We start from the raw sequence: 15,393 nt of genomic DNA on the forward strand, positions 1-15,393 counted from the left end.
TCATTCAATTCGTTAGATTGATGAGATGGTTTGAGCAACACTTGTAATTGTATTTATCAGGACCTCCCATAGATTTCCTTCAGCTGCCACGTACAAAAAAAAAAAAAAAACCTTATTATCAGGAGGGTGGAGGGATGCCCCATATTTGCCCATTCGAGCCACCTTCTTTTCCCTTCAGAAATTATGACCTTACGAAGTGATATGCCCACGGGACCATAGATATTATGTATCTTTGACGTACAAGGCAATAGATATCTTTCTAACGAGGACATTCTTTGATGCTGCATTCTTCCATCGCTTATAAAAACCTCCTTGTATATCCATTCAGACCCTCGAATCTCTCGCAAGAGAATGTATAAGAAAATTTCCGGAAAATTCATACTAAAAACGAATTTCTAATGAACATTATACACAAATCAGTGATAGACATGGATCTCGTGCACAAAATTAATTGCTGAAACCTCGAGTCTTATAAAAAAAAAGACGATAACTGCAGAGCGCGAATAAACGTGTTGCAAAATCGCAACCTTTAATAATGAACGAACATTAAGCAAGTTATTTTAGTACCGGCTATTTTCTACTACAATCGGACGGCGCAACGTTTGACATGGAATTCTAGCTTTCACAATTTGGCCAGATTGGTCTAAGCTTTTTCTCCAAATTCCGCGTTGCCCTTGATCGCGATTAGGCCTATACCTACTACTGGCGGCACTTGACTTGTTATTGACCTTGATGCATTATAAAAACATTATCAAGGAGACCGTCCTCTTCCTCTTTTCTTTCATGTAATAATATATACACTGACGTTATTTTTTTCACAGTTGGTGACACGTTGCCCTGAAAGGAGATTCCAGCTTGTTATTCTTAAAAAAATCATAAACGACCGATTTAGTTATTATTTACTCATGTGAATAACGTCGAGATAAAAATACCCGTAAAACAATCAAAACAGTTTTTCAAAAAAAAACAAAGATACAAAAAAAAAAAAAAAATTCATATTTATACGTCAAATTTTGTCATAACATGGCAAGCCAATTGTTTTAAGAAAACAAAGAAAATTATCTGCATATTTGAAACTAAGAAAGATCCTATCGATGTACTTTACCACTTGCTGTTGAAAGCCTCGTAAGGCTCAAATAAATGTGAAGAATTTGAAATTTGGATAATGCCCGAAGTCTAGGCAAACGAGACATTGGACCCAAATATAACATTTCTTCTAAGTGTCCATTCTACAAACGTGCATCCATCACACATTGTAATAATCAAAAATAATCAACAAATACTCGCTAATGTTTATGAATATAATCTATATTGAATATCCAATATTATTCTTGCAAGGACAGCTGGAGTTGGACATATATAACGGTTCCATTTAATTTAATATAGCCTGGGGCCCCATCAAACCTAAACCCGGCCCTGGTCTTCTCCAAATAAAGAGAGTTTGTGAAGAGAAAAATAAATTCATTCAGTGTCTCGTGACAGATCAGAAGTCTGCTTCTATCCTTGACGTTGTTTTTCTCGAAACTCCCATAAGATAGATGAATAGAAAAAGAAGCTATTGACTCGCATTCTTGCCGAATAATCTTGGCAGAGAATAAATAGTAGGCGAGAGAATAAAAGAGAAAAGGGCATGTATAACTGTGGGATGGGGACAGGGTCCCTCTTTTTTACACTAAATTTAGGTACAGTCCGAGGGCAGAGTCTCCAGTTTCGCCAAAATGTCAAGAGTGGAAGAATCTGCAAGCACAAACGTCGCCATATTGCCTTGCGGTTGCTAGTCTTTTTGACAAGATGGCAATTACGCAACCTCTGCGTCTTACGTAAGTTTCAGATAGCGATGCAAAAAAGAAAAGAAACCAATTTCCGTTGTAACAGCAGCGAAAGAAGATAGAGATTGCAATAGAGCCCCGTGGCGCCAAACACTCGCAGGAAATCACCAGTCATCTTGTGTGTAATACACTTTTAACATGCGGGGCCCGCTCCAATCATTTTTCTTTCCTATTCTACAGAATGGCCGACATCCAACAGTAGCTTGGCGAACACAGATGACGCCAACACGTCAGCAGATGGTCTTTGACAAGAGGCCCACAATAAAAAAAAAAAAGCACCTGCCACTGGTAACTCGTACGGAATTCCAGCTTCTCGTTCGTTTTCGGCGCGAAATCCTTCGTGTCATTCCGAGGTAAACTTCATCAGGATTCTGATAGTAAAAGAAACGACACTTCTAGTGTTGCGATTTAAAATAAATTATGACGATCAATATGAAAACTGACAATTCCGCGCATGCATCATCCAGTTTCGATACGTCCCCGAAAAAATAGGATTAGATTTATGAAAAAAACCCACCTCGAGTCCAATAGCATAGATTTGAAAATTTAGTTCTAACGGAATGAAAATTACTCGATTGAATGTAACTAACACATAGGTTCGAATAAAAAAATTGGGCTCACGTACTGTAAATTAGACAGTAGATTAACATTAGATTGTACATCAATCATCTGTAATTTTAGTTGTCTTCGGTTCAGAAAATAAGTGAAACGCTGTGATGAATTGATCGGTTGTCTCTCAACCATAGTGATATAATTCACACGAGGGCCAATTTCTGCACATGGTTTTTCCATGTTACAGAAATCACTGCTGGTCTCCACTGATATTAAACACACAAAATAACAGATGACTACTTGCACACAATTCATCTATTGTGAAAATTTACGTTCCAGGAAATGTCGAAAAAAGATTTCAAGGGGTAAATGTAATCGACACCTAGACACACGCACAACTGCCACTACAAAATATTTCCTATGTTGTATTTACTCGTATACAGTGGCGGGTCTTAACCGGTGCTTGGGGTTCCGCAGCCGCTCCAGGACTATAAGATAAATCAGTAAATCTGATAAATATATAAAAAAAAAAAAAAAGGCTTGCGTTGCTCCGCGGAAAAAAAAAATGTTGAGAATCGTTGGTATATATACAGTATTTGTAAAACCGGGATTACACTAAAAAGTTCTCTAAAAAGTATTTTATAAAACTTGACAAATGCAACCAATAAGCTGATTATTTGTATTTTTCCAGTTATATAAAAGAATTTTTATAAATCTTTTATAGTGTAATCCCGGCATAACGGTAAGATTGCTGCTATGCATACGGTGGCCATATTTTTTCCAGATAATACACAATATTGATACGCGATTTGCGTTACGATAACTTCTTAATATTAAACCGTGAATTTGTTGTGTTTCAAAAAAAAAAAAAAAAAAAAACTTGTCGAAATGAGTATTTTGGCTAAAACGAAGGCACAGTCAAATAATACGGGCGAGGGGGTCTCATCCCGTAAAACGGTCACGATAATCATGTATCACTCAGATGATGTTTGGTGGTCTAACCGCCTTGCGTACGCCAATGATCAATCATATTTTCTTATGCCAAATTTTGCAAAGTTTTTTGAAATCGCATCTTCGTAATCTTCGCGTTGAGTATTTAACATATCTTGTTTACCATATAAGCTCAACTGCGACTTGGAAAAATATTATTGCCGGCCAATAATTTTTACTGAAATTAAATTTTTGTCTAGAAATATCAGACATACATGACATTTGCCTGAAAATTTGTGAAACAAAAGTTTTGAAAATAAATTAGATATTGGCACACTTACACAACCCCTACGATTCATGCTATCGAGAACTTCAAACTTTCCGGGTTGTCTCAGTGAGATCGTTTCGAAATAAAATTCCGAGTAAAAATAAATTGCAACTTGAAGTTACTCCCCTCTGGATAAATCGAATTCCGGAGAACACCAACAATAGTAAAAAAAAGAACGAAGTAAATGATTTACCTTCATGCAAAAGCAGCTGTGAATCGGCGAAAGCCTTCATACATACAATACAAGAGTGAAAGGTACTTTTTTTTGTCAGTGGGAAATTTCAGTGAACGAGGAAACTGTTTCTAACGAGCACATGTTTATGAGGAAATTCGTTTCTCAAAACAGCAGCATCACGCCGAGTAATAAAACAGCCGGAGACAATCGGGAAGAAGAAAAACTAACTGCTCGGCCCTGAGCAATTTTCACACAACACACACACAACACAAAAATCAACTGACTGACTGACTGATCAGGCTGAAGAAGCGACTTTGATTCAAGCGCGCTCTAACTTCCCCAGACGAGTTGGGCGAGATTTTCCAATCCGCTGCTAAGGGCTTTTTAACAAGCCTCTAATTTGACGTTTCACGGTGTTTACATCCAACTGAGGGAATCTAACTGAGAGGGACCATCCTTAAAATAACTCGGCACACCTCAAACATAAAATTACAGTAGAACTTGGTCAATTCGAATTTTGGATAATTCGAATTTTTACGTACTCTCCTCGAGTTTAATTTAAATTTTTCTCGAATGCTTTGAATAATCATGATTTTTCTTCGAGCAAGTTTAGTTTGGAAAAATTCTACAAGTCATCAGACTTCGCTTTTCTCGGCCAAGTTGTTAAACGACAAATCAACACTTTCGTTTGTTCTGAAGACAAATAAAAGTTTGAAAATTCTGTTTTTCTCTGATGTTTCTTTAATAAAACTATACTGCAAGGTTTCCTAACATGGAAAAATTTAGGCGTTCTTAATTATTTTTTGGGTGCTGATTCCAGCTCTGATCTTAAAAAAACGGCCATCACATCTAGTTTTTTTTGTTATATGGTATTTACAAAAATTTTATATGTACATATTCAGTATTGTACATTAATAATCAATTAATTTTTTAATAATTAATAATTACAACAAATGTACATATTTTACTAAATACATATCTTTCAAAATGTACATATTTAGGCTATACGTGTGAAATGATACTAAAAAGCACATTTCTATTTTTTGCTATCTAAAACTTGGGAAATGGCAACACTGATTTTCTTCCTAATTGCAACGGGATTCGGTTTTTTTTCAATTGGAAGAGAAACACGGGTTTTATGTTTATGTAGAACCCTTTAGTCAAAAAATGGGGTTAAGTCGGTCTCAGATGCACTTAATGTTCCTAATAATTTTTTCTGGCTTTAATTAGCTAAAAACCTATCTGGAAGAAAATCCTCTTGAACCTCTTCCCAAACCATTTGTAACCCCTCCTAAGTCGATCGTGCGTACGTCCCTGGGGCTGATAAAAAACATTATGAAGACTATGGACAAATCTGGTCCACGTTTCTCACACCTAAAAGAAACTTTTTCCAAAATTGGATGGGACAAAGCTAAAAGAAGGAGTATTTGTAAGTCCTCAAATAAGGAAACTATCGAGCGTTTGTTTTTATTACGGAGAACCCGCTGCATGGCAATCATTCACATCTGCACTCAAGGGGTTTTTAGAGAACCAAGGCAGGTGGGACCCTTCAATGATGAGTGATTACTGTTGTTTTTTGCAGAAAGAAAACACGGTAAATAAGAGAAAGTAGTGAATTTTTATAAAATACTGGAAAAATGAGTATAAATTTCGCTTTGTTTATATGCATGTGCCCTCTATGGATATATATGTATGTGTATGAGGAAAAAGTTTTTTTTTTTTTGTCATTTCATATACAACGATGTATGAATATGATAAAATAACTATTTGTAATAAATGTAGTAAAATTTGTTAAGAATATTCAAATTATCTTCATTTTTTATATGTATTTCAAAAAATGACCATCATGCATGCAAAAACTGTACGTGTTTTTTTTTTTTTTTACATTCATATTTGAATTCATCACCCCAAAAGATTAGTCTAAACAAACTTATTTCCCTCATTCCCTCATGTTATAAAAAAAAAGTTAAAAATTGTTGACCAGTGTAATTTAATGCCCATTTTAACATTGTTCACCTAGTAAGCATCGAGAATGTTTACCACTTGATACAGATTACGTTGTTTAACCTATAGATCAAGGTGTAAACAATTCAAAATCTGAATCTTTTTATCGTCATTAAAAGTATGGAGAGTATCGGAATATACTTTCATCAACGTATTACAATTTGTACATTGCCTTGATATGATAGCATACGAATGATTGGCAAAATTTGGGAAACAGTTTTGTAACGGGTGATCATGGACTGTTTCCGTAAATCGAGCTTTGAGCATGGTCAAGAAATTCTGCAGTGATGCCGATTCTAGACCAGTGGAATAATGTAGCAGCTAAGATTAATTATAATTATAAATTAAAAACTTAAAGCAGTTTCACAACCGATGATGAAATTATAATAAGTGGTGATTGTTATCCTATGTGAATGTTGATGATTAAGTTGCACACACACAATTTGTAATCGTTTCACGGATCCAGGATAGATTAATCGGATAATTCGAACGTTTTTCCAGTGACTTTGGACTTCGAATTAACCAAGTTCGACTGTATATAGGAACTGTGGGAATTATGGGATACCATTTTTATTTTTCTGATTATTCAATTTTAACCATTTAATTAATTGGCAAGCATTGAAATATCCAGAAAAGAAAAATTTTGAGAGGTTACATTTAAGCAAATGAGACAATCTGAAGGCTATTACATGGCAAAAAACTATTGCCAATATTTAAAAAAAATATGGGATGTTGCCCTTCAGGAAACACTGTATTTATATGATATACATAGATTTGAATCGTTTAAAAAAGTCATATCAATTTACTTTTCTATCATTGTTGAAGAATGCATTGCAATACGTCTCCCTCGCACATGGTATTTCTCTCCAAAATGCAAAGGTCAAAAATCGTTCTTACTTGGCTGGTCAAGAAATAGGAAATACGTGTACTTTTTTGTGCCATTCTGCTGGTAATTATAGAAACTTCATGAACGGCTCACAAGTAAAAATCGAATGCTTAGGAGTTTCTTAGCTGTTGCTAATGTTAGGAGCTGCATCAATGGCAAAACGAGATCAAAATATATTATGCCTTTATTTTAAAATATAAGAAACTCATGTGTTGCTTGAAAGCAACACGGCCAAATAAAACGTTAATAGCTGATTTCCACTTGAAAACCGTATTTTTTTATATAAAATTTGGATTCTTGTCTCGTTGCATTTACAAATATATATATAAATCAGCATAGCATAATAAAAACGAAACTCTTGCGATGTGCAGTACATTGTGCTTAGGTTCGAATTATTTTGGGCACTCTTCCAATAATTAATAAACAACTTTCAAAACTTGCCCGAGCTAATTTCTGGAAGTGGAAAAACAAATACTCTCCTATAGCAGCCGCGATGATGCATAATGGGGGCATTTTGAAGATATATTTGCGTGGGGTATTTTATAATTGAATAACTTTTTCGAATACATAATTTTAAATTCAAAAGGAAATTAAAATTAGCCGGAATTTTTAGGATACAGAATAATAGTAAACACCAAATTCCATACTACGTTTTAAGATAAAAATAGTTTGATATTCTCCGAGTATTGATTCATGTATTGCAACTGAAAAAAAATTATTGGTAAACGCGTTAATGTATGACATAGTTGAAAATTATTCTTTGGAATCAATAATTTTTAGTGTGGACGGGTAAACGTTTATATAAAAAAATCCTAATGATATCCAAACATTTTATTTTTATAAAGAAATTAAAAGTTTTGAAGATCTTAACTCTATTATCCATTGTATACTTGAATATACATGGCTAATATAATGTCAAAAAAATCGATTATACCAATTTTTCTTTTCTTAAAATTGTATTTTATACATATTTTAATTTTATTTTAGTAAAAATTAGAGCTGTATAGTATTATACTCTTTTTTTTTTTTTTTTAATCTAGAGAAAGTTAAAAATGACATCAACAATGAATTAAGACTTGCGATTTTATAAATCTCTAAATACTTAAAATTTCAGCATCAAAATAAAGAAAAATTGCAGTTAACAGTAAAATAAAGGCAAACTATATTTTACCCTTAATAGTGCATTGTATATTTGGATGTACAAATCTTTAATTGAATAATTTTTGTGTTCATGTACTGTTTCAAGTAACCCTCTATGGGCTCTTATATATTTGAATACACCCGAAAAATACTATACCAATTCCTTTTCTCAATTTTCTTTCTGGTATTTTAGAAAGTATATTTTCTATTTTAATTTTAGAACAAAATTACGGCTATATAGGTACAGTACTTTTTTTTTTATCTACAAGGAGTTGATTCCTTGTCGATGTCATTTTTCAAGGGTTGCTGATATTTTACGTGCTCAGAGATTTATAAAAGCGCACCAAATCGAGGGGATTGGAAATAAAATTCAAGGCGAAACCTTGCTTAGAAAAGTTGAAAGTTTTCATGATATTTATAAACAGATAAGGGTAAAACTAAAATATAAATTCGTCTTTAGTTTTTAATTCACCGTTTTAGCTAATTAAAAGAATCCACTCTAATTAAATTGCTGTTTGAATTAAAAATATGCCGACAGCACCACTTCACATCCGTATTTGTAAAATAAATAAAAAAACCAACAAGTTTCTATGGGGAGGTGAGCCATAGAGGATTAACGCTAGTCGTGTATCGCTAAAAATTCCCTTTTTTTCCCCATAAAAATGGCCACCAGCAGAAAACGTGGACATTGCCAACCTACACACAAAATGTCGGCACTTTGCATACGATCCCCAAAAGAAAGTGATAAAGGAAAAAGAGAAGGCACATTAAGTAAACGTCACGTACTCACGTGATAGTTGGCGCGAAAAATGACGCAACAGCAAAAGAAACACCCCCCGAAACGGAGCGCGCGAAAACCGAAAGACCTTGACGATACGCCATCGGATGGATAATGCTGCTGATTGCACACAATAAACAACACAACCTTGGTTGCTTGTCCACAACTGCCTTCGTTCTTTGACACTCTTCATTTCTTTCCCCCCGCTACTCCTTTAAGATCAACTTATTGTAATTCGCTGTTTGTGACAAATCGGCGGAAAAAAAAAACAAACAATCTCCGCACTTTCTGAAAGCGACATAGTTGATACCTCATCCTCGAAGTCCATCCGTCACCTACCCATAAAAAGGTCCAGACATTTTTCAGTCGAACCAACAAAGGGGGGGGGGGGGAAATCACATTCGACACCTTTTCTTTGTTTTAAGAAAAACACTTGTCCGTCATTGAAAAAGGCGACAGATAATGGCCGCTTCATTCTCCGTTACAAAACAGCATTTTCCTCTTAGATAGGGCATTACAATACAAAAAGAAACGTCTCGAGATAGACAATTTAATTTGGCGATTGCTGATATCACAACAAACAGCTTGACGTTTACGATTACAAACCCCATCATCTCCCGGAAATTTTTTTTTTTTGTTCTTAAAATGAGTTTTTGCAACAGTTTACCGGAAAATACGCAGATGTCCTCGTTATCTCTCAGCGATTCGACACCGATTTGTGAGTGTATTTTAATGCACACTGTATTTTACTTATACAGACACATTGAATACATATGATCTAATCAGAGGCGCATTTTGTCGCCTGTGGGCTATAAACGAATTTTTTGCCACCCTTTCCCCCATTCTAGTTTAATTTTCTTTACTACTCTTTCCTCGAATTCGCCGCCCTGTGTTATAACCCGCTTGGCCTCTCCCATGGCCCCCACAAGGGGTGGGCTGACAAGGCTCCAGCCCTGGGGCCCGGAACGATTTTCACAATTTTTTTTCTTTTTCACGCTATAAATTCATCATAAAAGAGCCCGTGAAAGTCTGGACGGGGGCCCGCAAAAGATCCCAGCCTAGGGGCCCTGCTCCAGGATGTGGGGGCCATGGCCTCTCCCTCCTGCAAGTACACCTGTGTCTCTAAGCCACTCTTTTGGTCATTAACATGCTTGCACATTGTTATGGTCAATTACATACTTGCACACGCTGGACTCGCTCTTTTGTCTGCCCAATGACATGTTTCCTTGCTTCATAGGTAATTCTTTTGATCGTTTACACATGATCCAAGTCATTCTTTTAGTCATTCACATGCTTGCCCGCACTCTAGATCACTTTTTTGGTCATTCACATGCTTGATCACGCTCCAAGCCACTCTTTTTGTCCACTCACGTGCTTGCAATTTTTCTAGGTCACTCACCAGTCCCTTACCGTCTCGGCAAGCAGGGCCGTCTTAAGAGCATCAAGGGCCTCTGGGCAAAGTTATATTTTTGAGGCCCTACCTGGATAGAAATGCTTGCCCGTGATCAATTTACAGGCTCTCTCTCGAAAATTTTAACCGGATCTCATTTTTATGAGGCCCCCCTATGCTTTTGAGGGGCAACGGATATGCCTATGCGTTAAGACGCCAATGCTCGGAAGTGGATTTATTTTGGATTATCGAATTTTGTCGCCCTTCTCTCATTCTAATTTTCTCGGCCACTTGCTCAAATTTGCCGTCCTGAGGTATAGTGTGCTAAGTTCCCCTTCCCCGTTAATACGCCACAGGATCTAGTTACAAATTATTCTTTGGAATCAATAATTTTTACTATACGATATAAAAGTTTACATAAAAAAATTAATGATATCCAAAAACTCTGGCCCGTTGGTCTTCCGGTGACCTCAGCATAAGGATCAAGACCTCTACAGTTTCTGTGAAACTGAAATTAGTACAGTAGAACCTCGATAACTCGACTACCCGGATAAATCGCCAATTATTATTCGGTTGGCATAATAATTACGAAATTCAATGGAGAGAAACCTCTAATTTTTTAATTAATAAATAAAAAATATATTTCGATACTTATGCTTTTTTTCACGATAATTCGGGATTATTTGGAAACTTTTCGTAGAAAATAGATAATTTTTTTAAAATTAATTTATAGATGTGTGTGTGGAAAGGAATTGCTCAACTATGTACATGTACATGGCGTAAATAATGGTTAAAAATTGGGAGGGAGAGATGAAAATGAAACCTTGCTGTCGAGCTATCGAGGTTCTACTGTATTTGTAAAAAAATGAAATAAACGCGATCTTGGTGAAAAACAGAGGTTATGAGAATTTCGAAAAATTCCAGCACCTAGGATTATCCGGATACTTGAACTTACGAGACTACTGTCGGCGGAAATGTCCAGACTATAATATATGTTACTGTTAAAGCCCGAAATTGGCCAATTCGCGACGATGCCGGCCAGTCCGCGAACAAAGGCTAGTTTTAAAATACAGTACATACAACCAGTTTCCAATTGAATAATACGGTACTTGTCTTGTAGTTTTATGCTTTATTCATTTGATATTTTATTTGATTTTACAGTAATTCTAATTTTTGAATAATTTTTGTGCAAACGAAATAAATTTCAAACGTTTACGTCTTTATTTAACTTTAAAATATAAGTCCCGTATTAATTGAGTTGGAGCCTGCACACATTAACTGCGGTAACTGAGGGCCGTTCTGTGCTAGTAATGAAAATGTAACCGGATTCGAAAGGCCTTTTTTATACAATGGCGAGCGCTATCATCGCAATAATCAGCATTTATCGACGTCACTAGTCTCGGACAACCACATAACAAATTAGTATTCACACACACAGTCCGAAATTACTTATTTCATGGAATATCCAGTTCAGTGGCGCATGGAAGCCACCTGAACAAGCTCTGCTCACGGAAACTTCATAACATGCAGAATACATGTAGTTTCATTTGAAATCCTATGTGAGCATTAAAAACAACCATTCCAGAAGAATAAAAAAACAGGTGCATTTTTCAAAGATAGATGCTGTCTGCCAGGCTGGTGGTAAGGATTTTAAATGAACCACAGAAAAAAACCGAAAAAGTAGCTACGAAACGACAACTCGTTGTTTGCTCGTACATATTTTGCTCTAAATGAGAAAGTGACATCAAAAGATACGAGACGTCGTTTTCATGTACGGGAAGTGGTTGCGAGTAAGAGACGTGTCTTAGTTGAATTGTAGCACAGCTGTTAGAAAGCTCACTCCGAGCACATGAACGTCACGTGCTCTAAGCAAACACATATCCCAGCACGCAAACAGCGATATAACATTTTTCGTGCATGCTAATAGCGAACTAGCGTCAAATGAGTTTGCAGTGTCAGCGCAGCTATTATAAAAGGCGTCGAGTAATGCGTGAACTAGGAGTCGGCTTCCATTCACTCGAAATTAAAATCGCTACATTTTCTTTAAAAAAAAACAACACACAGATAAATGTAAAGCATAAAAAATTATCCTTGAATCACATAAGATACTATACGATCTATTAAACACATAACGGTGGTGTCCAGAATCTAAAAGACGTCCATTTCCTTCATAAAAAATCAAGTCGCAAAATCCGACAGAACTCTGATTGTGTAACTAGCCTTCCTTTAAAAAGCTAATCGCATGTACACGATTTTTTATTCTGCGCATAAGACATGAAATTAAATCTCATTAGCTCAAATTTATAAATAGAGACTGAAGCTATATTTGAGGGGGTCAATTTCTCATACAACAGACAAAACTTAGACTGATTCACTTTGAATGTTGGACGTGGGCATACAGGACCGGCGCCAGGCACGAGGCGGCATTTTTTTTATGACGGTGTTTGCATCACTTTGCAAATTTTCACACATCGAAATCATTTTGGTTCGAAATAGCATAAGTTACGGCAACTTGCGTGTATCTGGTTCTTCAGGTTCTGGCAGGACCGGATTAAAATGTCTGAAGGCCTTAAGCACTTTAATGGTTTTGGTGCCCTATCCCGGTCCCTACAAGTATATTTTGCTCGAGATTGAATCTATAAATTGAAAAAAAAAAATTAAATTGTATATTTCAGAAGTAACTTATCTAAGGCACAATTAAGACGTGAGCATTTGCAAGCAAGCACGGACACTGAAATTAGAAAAAAGGGGGAACAGGCTTTCAAAGTCTTAGATAATGTCTCCTGTTTCTTTTTGTAACATTTTTGGAATTTTTCTTTCATATTAATCCAAAAGATAGACCTTAGGATTTTTAGTTTTTTTTTTCTTCAAAATCTTTTGAAAACATCTTAAGATATTTTCTTCCATCGAATGCTTGTTAGGATTTCGTAAACCAGCTTCAAAAACAACCACTGCATCTTAGCATGGCCGATATTAGCCAGGTACCTTATTTTTGGTGAACCACAGTCATCGAGTACCTTTTCTTTCCGATACATTCTTTTAGAGTTGTAATCTACGTCTGTCAGCATTTCTTTTACTTCTACGGTGGATCGAACTTAGGCGTATTTATACCCATATTCTAGGGGCTCTAGATCAGTGGTTCTCAATCTTTGGAAACCCGCGGCTCGGTTGATTTATTTTTTGTGAGTGATAGGTCCGGTCATACACACGACTAATGGAAAATGAGGAAAAATGAAACAATGAATCACTCGTAGGCCGGTTTGACTGATGGGTAGGACATGGCGGTTGAGAAACACTGCTCTAGATCAAACCGAAAACCTATGCGGAGGCAAGGAGAACTGAATCAGGAGTGGAGAAAAATAATAAAATTGTAAAAAAATAGAAAAAGTTTTTTTGCAAAATTTCAAACTATGAGCGTACTGAACTGTGATTCGCAGAGAAAACCGTGAGTTTGGACGCATTTCATCAGGCTGAGAATACAGCAGTGAATTTTCAGGATTATTTTACTGGTGCGATTTATACGTCAGGGGGAAGCAGCGGGTGAGGAAAGTTTGAGAGCCACTGCTGTACACCTGTATATGCTCTCCTTCAGTCTGTTATCGGAATCGTCTGACACACACAACGGACTCCTTTTCTTTCAAACAAGGTGCCATAAAAAGCTGCGAGCTTTATGTCATTTTCCTGCATTGGTCTTCACGACGTTTCAAAAATATATTTCGCTTTTAAAATATTAATATATTTTGTTTCGACACGACTATTGTAATTTAACAGCCCAAGATATCGACAGAAACGTCGACACTATATCAACACCAAGTTTATCTCCGACAAAGAACACCTTAAATTTGTCTTTTTCTATGGGATTAGACCTGCGTTTCTAAAAATGTGCGCCTCAGCTCCTAGAGGCGTCACCAACCTTTGTCAAGGACATCGCGGCGAGCTGTTGACATTGATGATTGCCTAGTTAGTGCTTTGAAGAGTGGTTTGTTTTAGACTATTCTGAGGAGCCGCAGAAACATTGTCACGGCAAGAGAGCCACGGGTGGCAAAAGTTTTGGAATCACTGTTCTAAATCATCAGTGTGATCCGCCTCACCCTAGCGGTTCGCGACCCACTGTAATAGGATAATAGACATGAAGAAAAAAAAACTTTTCAGATAGTCGTATCTAAGGGGCAGAGAAAAGTATTCGCCTCAGGCAGCAAAATTTCTAGGACCGGCCCTGTGGTCAAAGAGACTGACAGTGCATAAAAATATGGATTCGCGTTTGACATAGCATCCGAGCTGTTTCTTATTTTACATAGACACAAAATTCTGCAGATGTATTAACCCAACCCTCAATTACTTTGCAGCGAGACTCGTGAAAAACAACGCAACACCCTAATATGGAAAAGTGACGACTTATGATAAATGTCCGATTGGTATATAGCTTCCAACTAACTGAATATACAGGGTGTCTTGAAAGTCATTGTGCCACCTTTATCTCTGTGGTATTTGGACTCAAAAATCCGAGAAAGTTGGGAAAAAAGCATTGTGCGTTAGTTTATGCTGTTCTTTTCCAACTTTTCTCCGATTTTGAGTTCAAATATCTCAGCGAATATTTCACTTACAAACGTGAAATTTTTTTGTTGACAACAGGAGAAACAGGGCAACAACTTTCTTTTTAATTGGATTTTTAAAGACACGGGGAAAGAAAAGACACGGGGAACAAATAAAAATTTAGATTTTCTTATTTTATAACATGTATTTTCACTCTCAAAACTGGTAAGGGAGATTTTTTAAACACATTTTGAGCATTTTTCAAATTGGAACTATACCTCAGCGACGAACGGTTAATGAGATTAAAGGCCCGCATTAGGACTTACAAAACACCCTGTATAAGAATGTCCAAACGACTGTATAGACAAATTGTGAATTTTGACCAAGTGCGGACATACACTTATGTAAACTTAGAACTGCAATTTTTGTCTATGAGAAGTCGCAGAACTCCCGATTTGTTGCGCTACTGTCCATAGAAAAAATACCGTAACATTATCTATAGACACGTGTTGCGCGATTTTGTCCACGAGTATGGACATACCCCGAGAGATTCTTACGGTGCTCCACCAGTTTCAGTTACCAAACGAAGCTTCATCAGTGTACTGAAGGAATCAATTCGCTGCAAAAGATATTCTGATCACTTGTCGCCTAGCAAACTTCTTACTGAAAATGTCTGAATTAGAACTCAACTTTAGTATTGCATAACTACGAAAAAAAGAAGGTATGAAAATTTTATTTCCTAAAAACTAGCAAAACCGAGAAATTTTTGAATCTCAACAATTAAAAAAAAAAAAAAAACGATTAAGCCGAGCTTAAAATGTAGAAACAAGGCGTTATAATGTTTAGGT

At 36.2% G+C, this 15,393-nt stretch overlaps 1 protein-coding gene across 5 annotated transcripts in view; it reads right to left on the minus strand.

Annotated features, from left to right (window-relative positions):
* The window catches only part of LOC149085569 (uncharacterized), a 94,127-nt gene that overhangs the window by 10,358 nt on the left and 68,376 nt on the right, over positions 1–15,393 (minus strand). Inside the window, exon 1 of one of the 5 annotated variants that reach the window (XM_089233681.1) lies at positions 3,833–4,127. The exons of the other annotated variants lie outside the window; for them this stretch is intronic. Coding sequence (XP_089089807.1) covers positions 3,833–3,872 — 40 coding nt within the window. The 5' untranslated portion in view covers positions 3,873–4,127. Of the gene's footprint in view, positions 1–3,832; positions 4,128–15,393 lie in introns of those variants that run through there. 5 annotated transcript variants of the gene reach the window in all.

Source organism: Pholcus phalangioides, unplaced genomic scaffold (genome assembly GCF_987345545.1).
Source record: "Pholcus phalangioides strain wild (caught in Gottingen) unplaced genomic scaffold, Ppha-v1.0 ptg000007l_1, whole genome shotgun sequence".
In the NCBI taxonomy this organism is placed as follows: Eukaryota; Metazoa; Arthropoda; class Arachnida; order Araneae; family Pholcidae; genus Pholcus; species Pholcus phalangioides.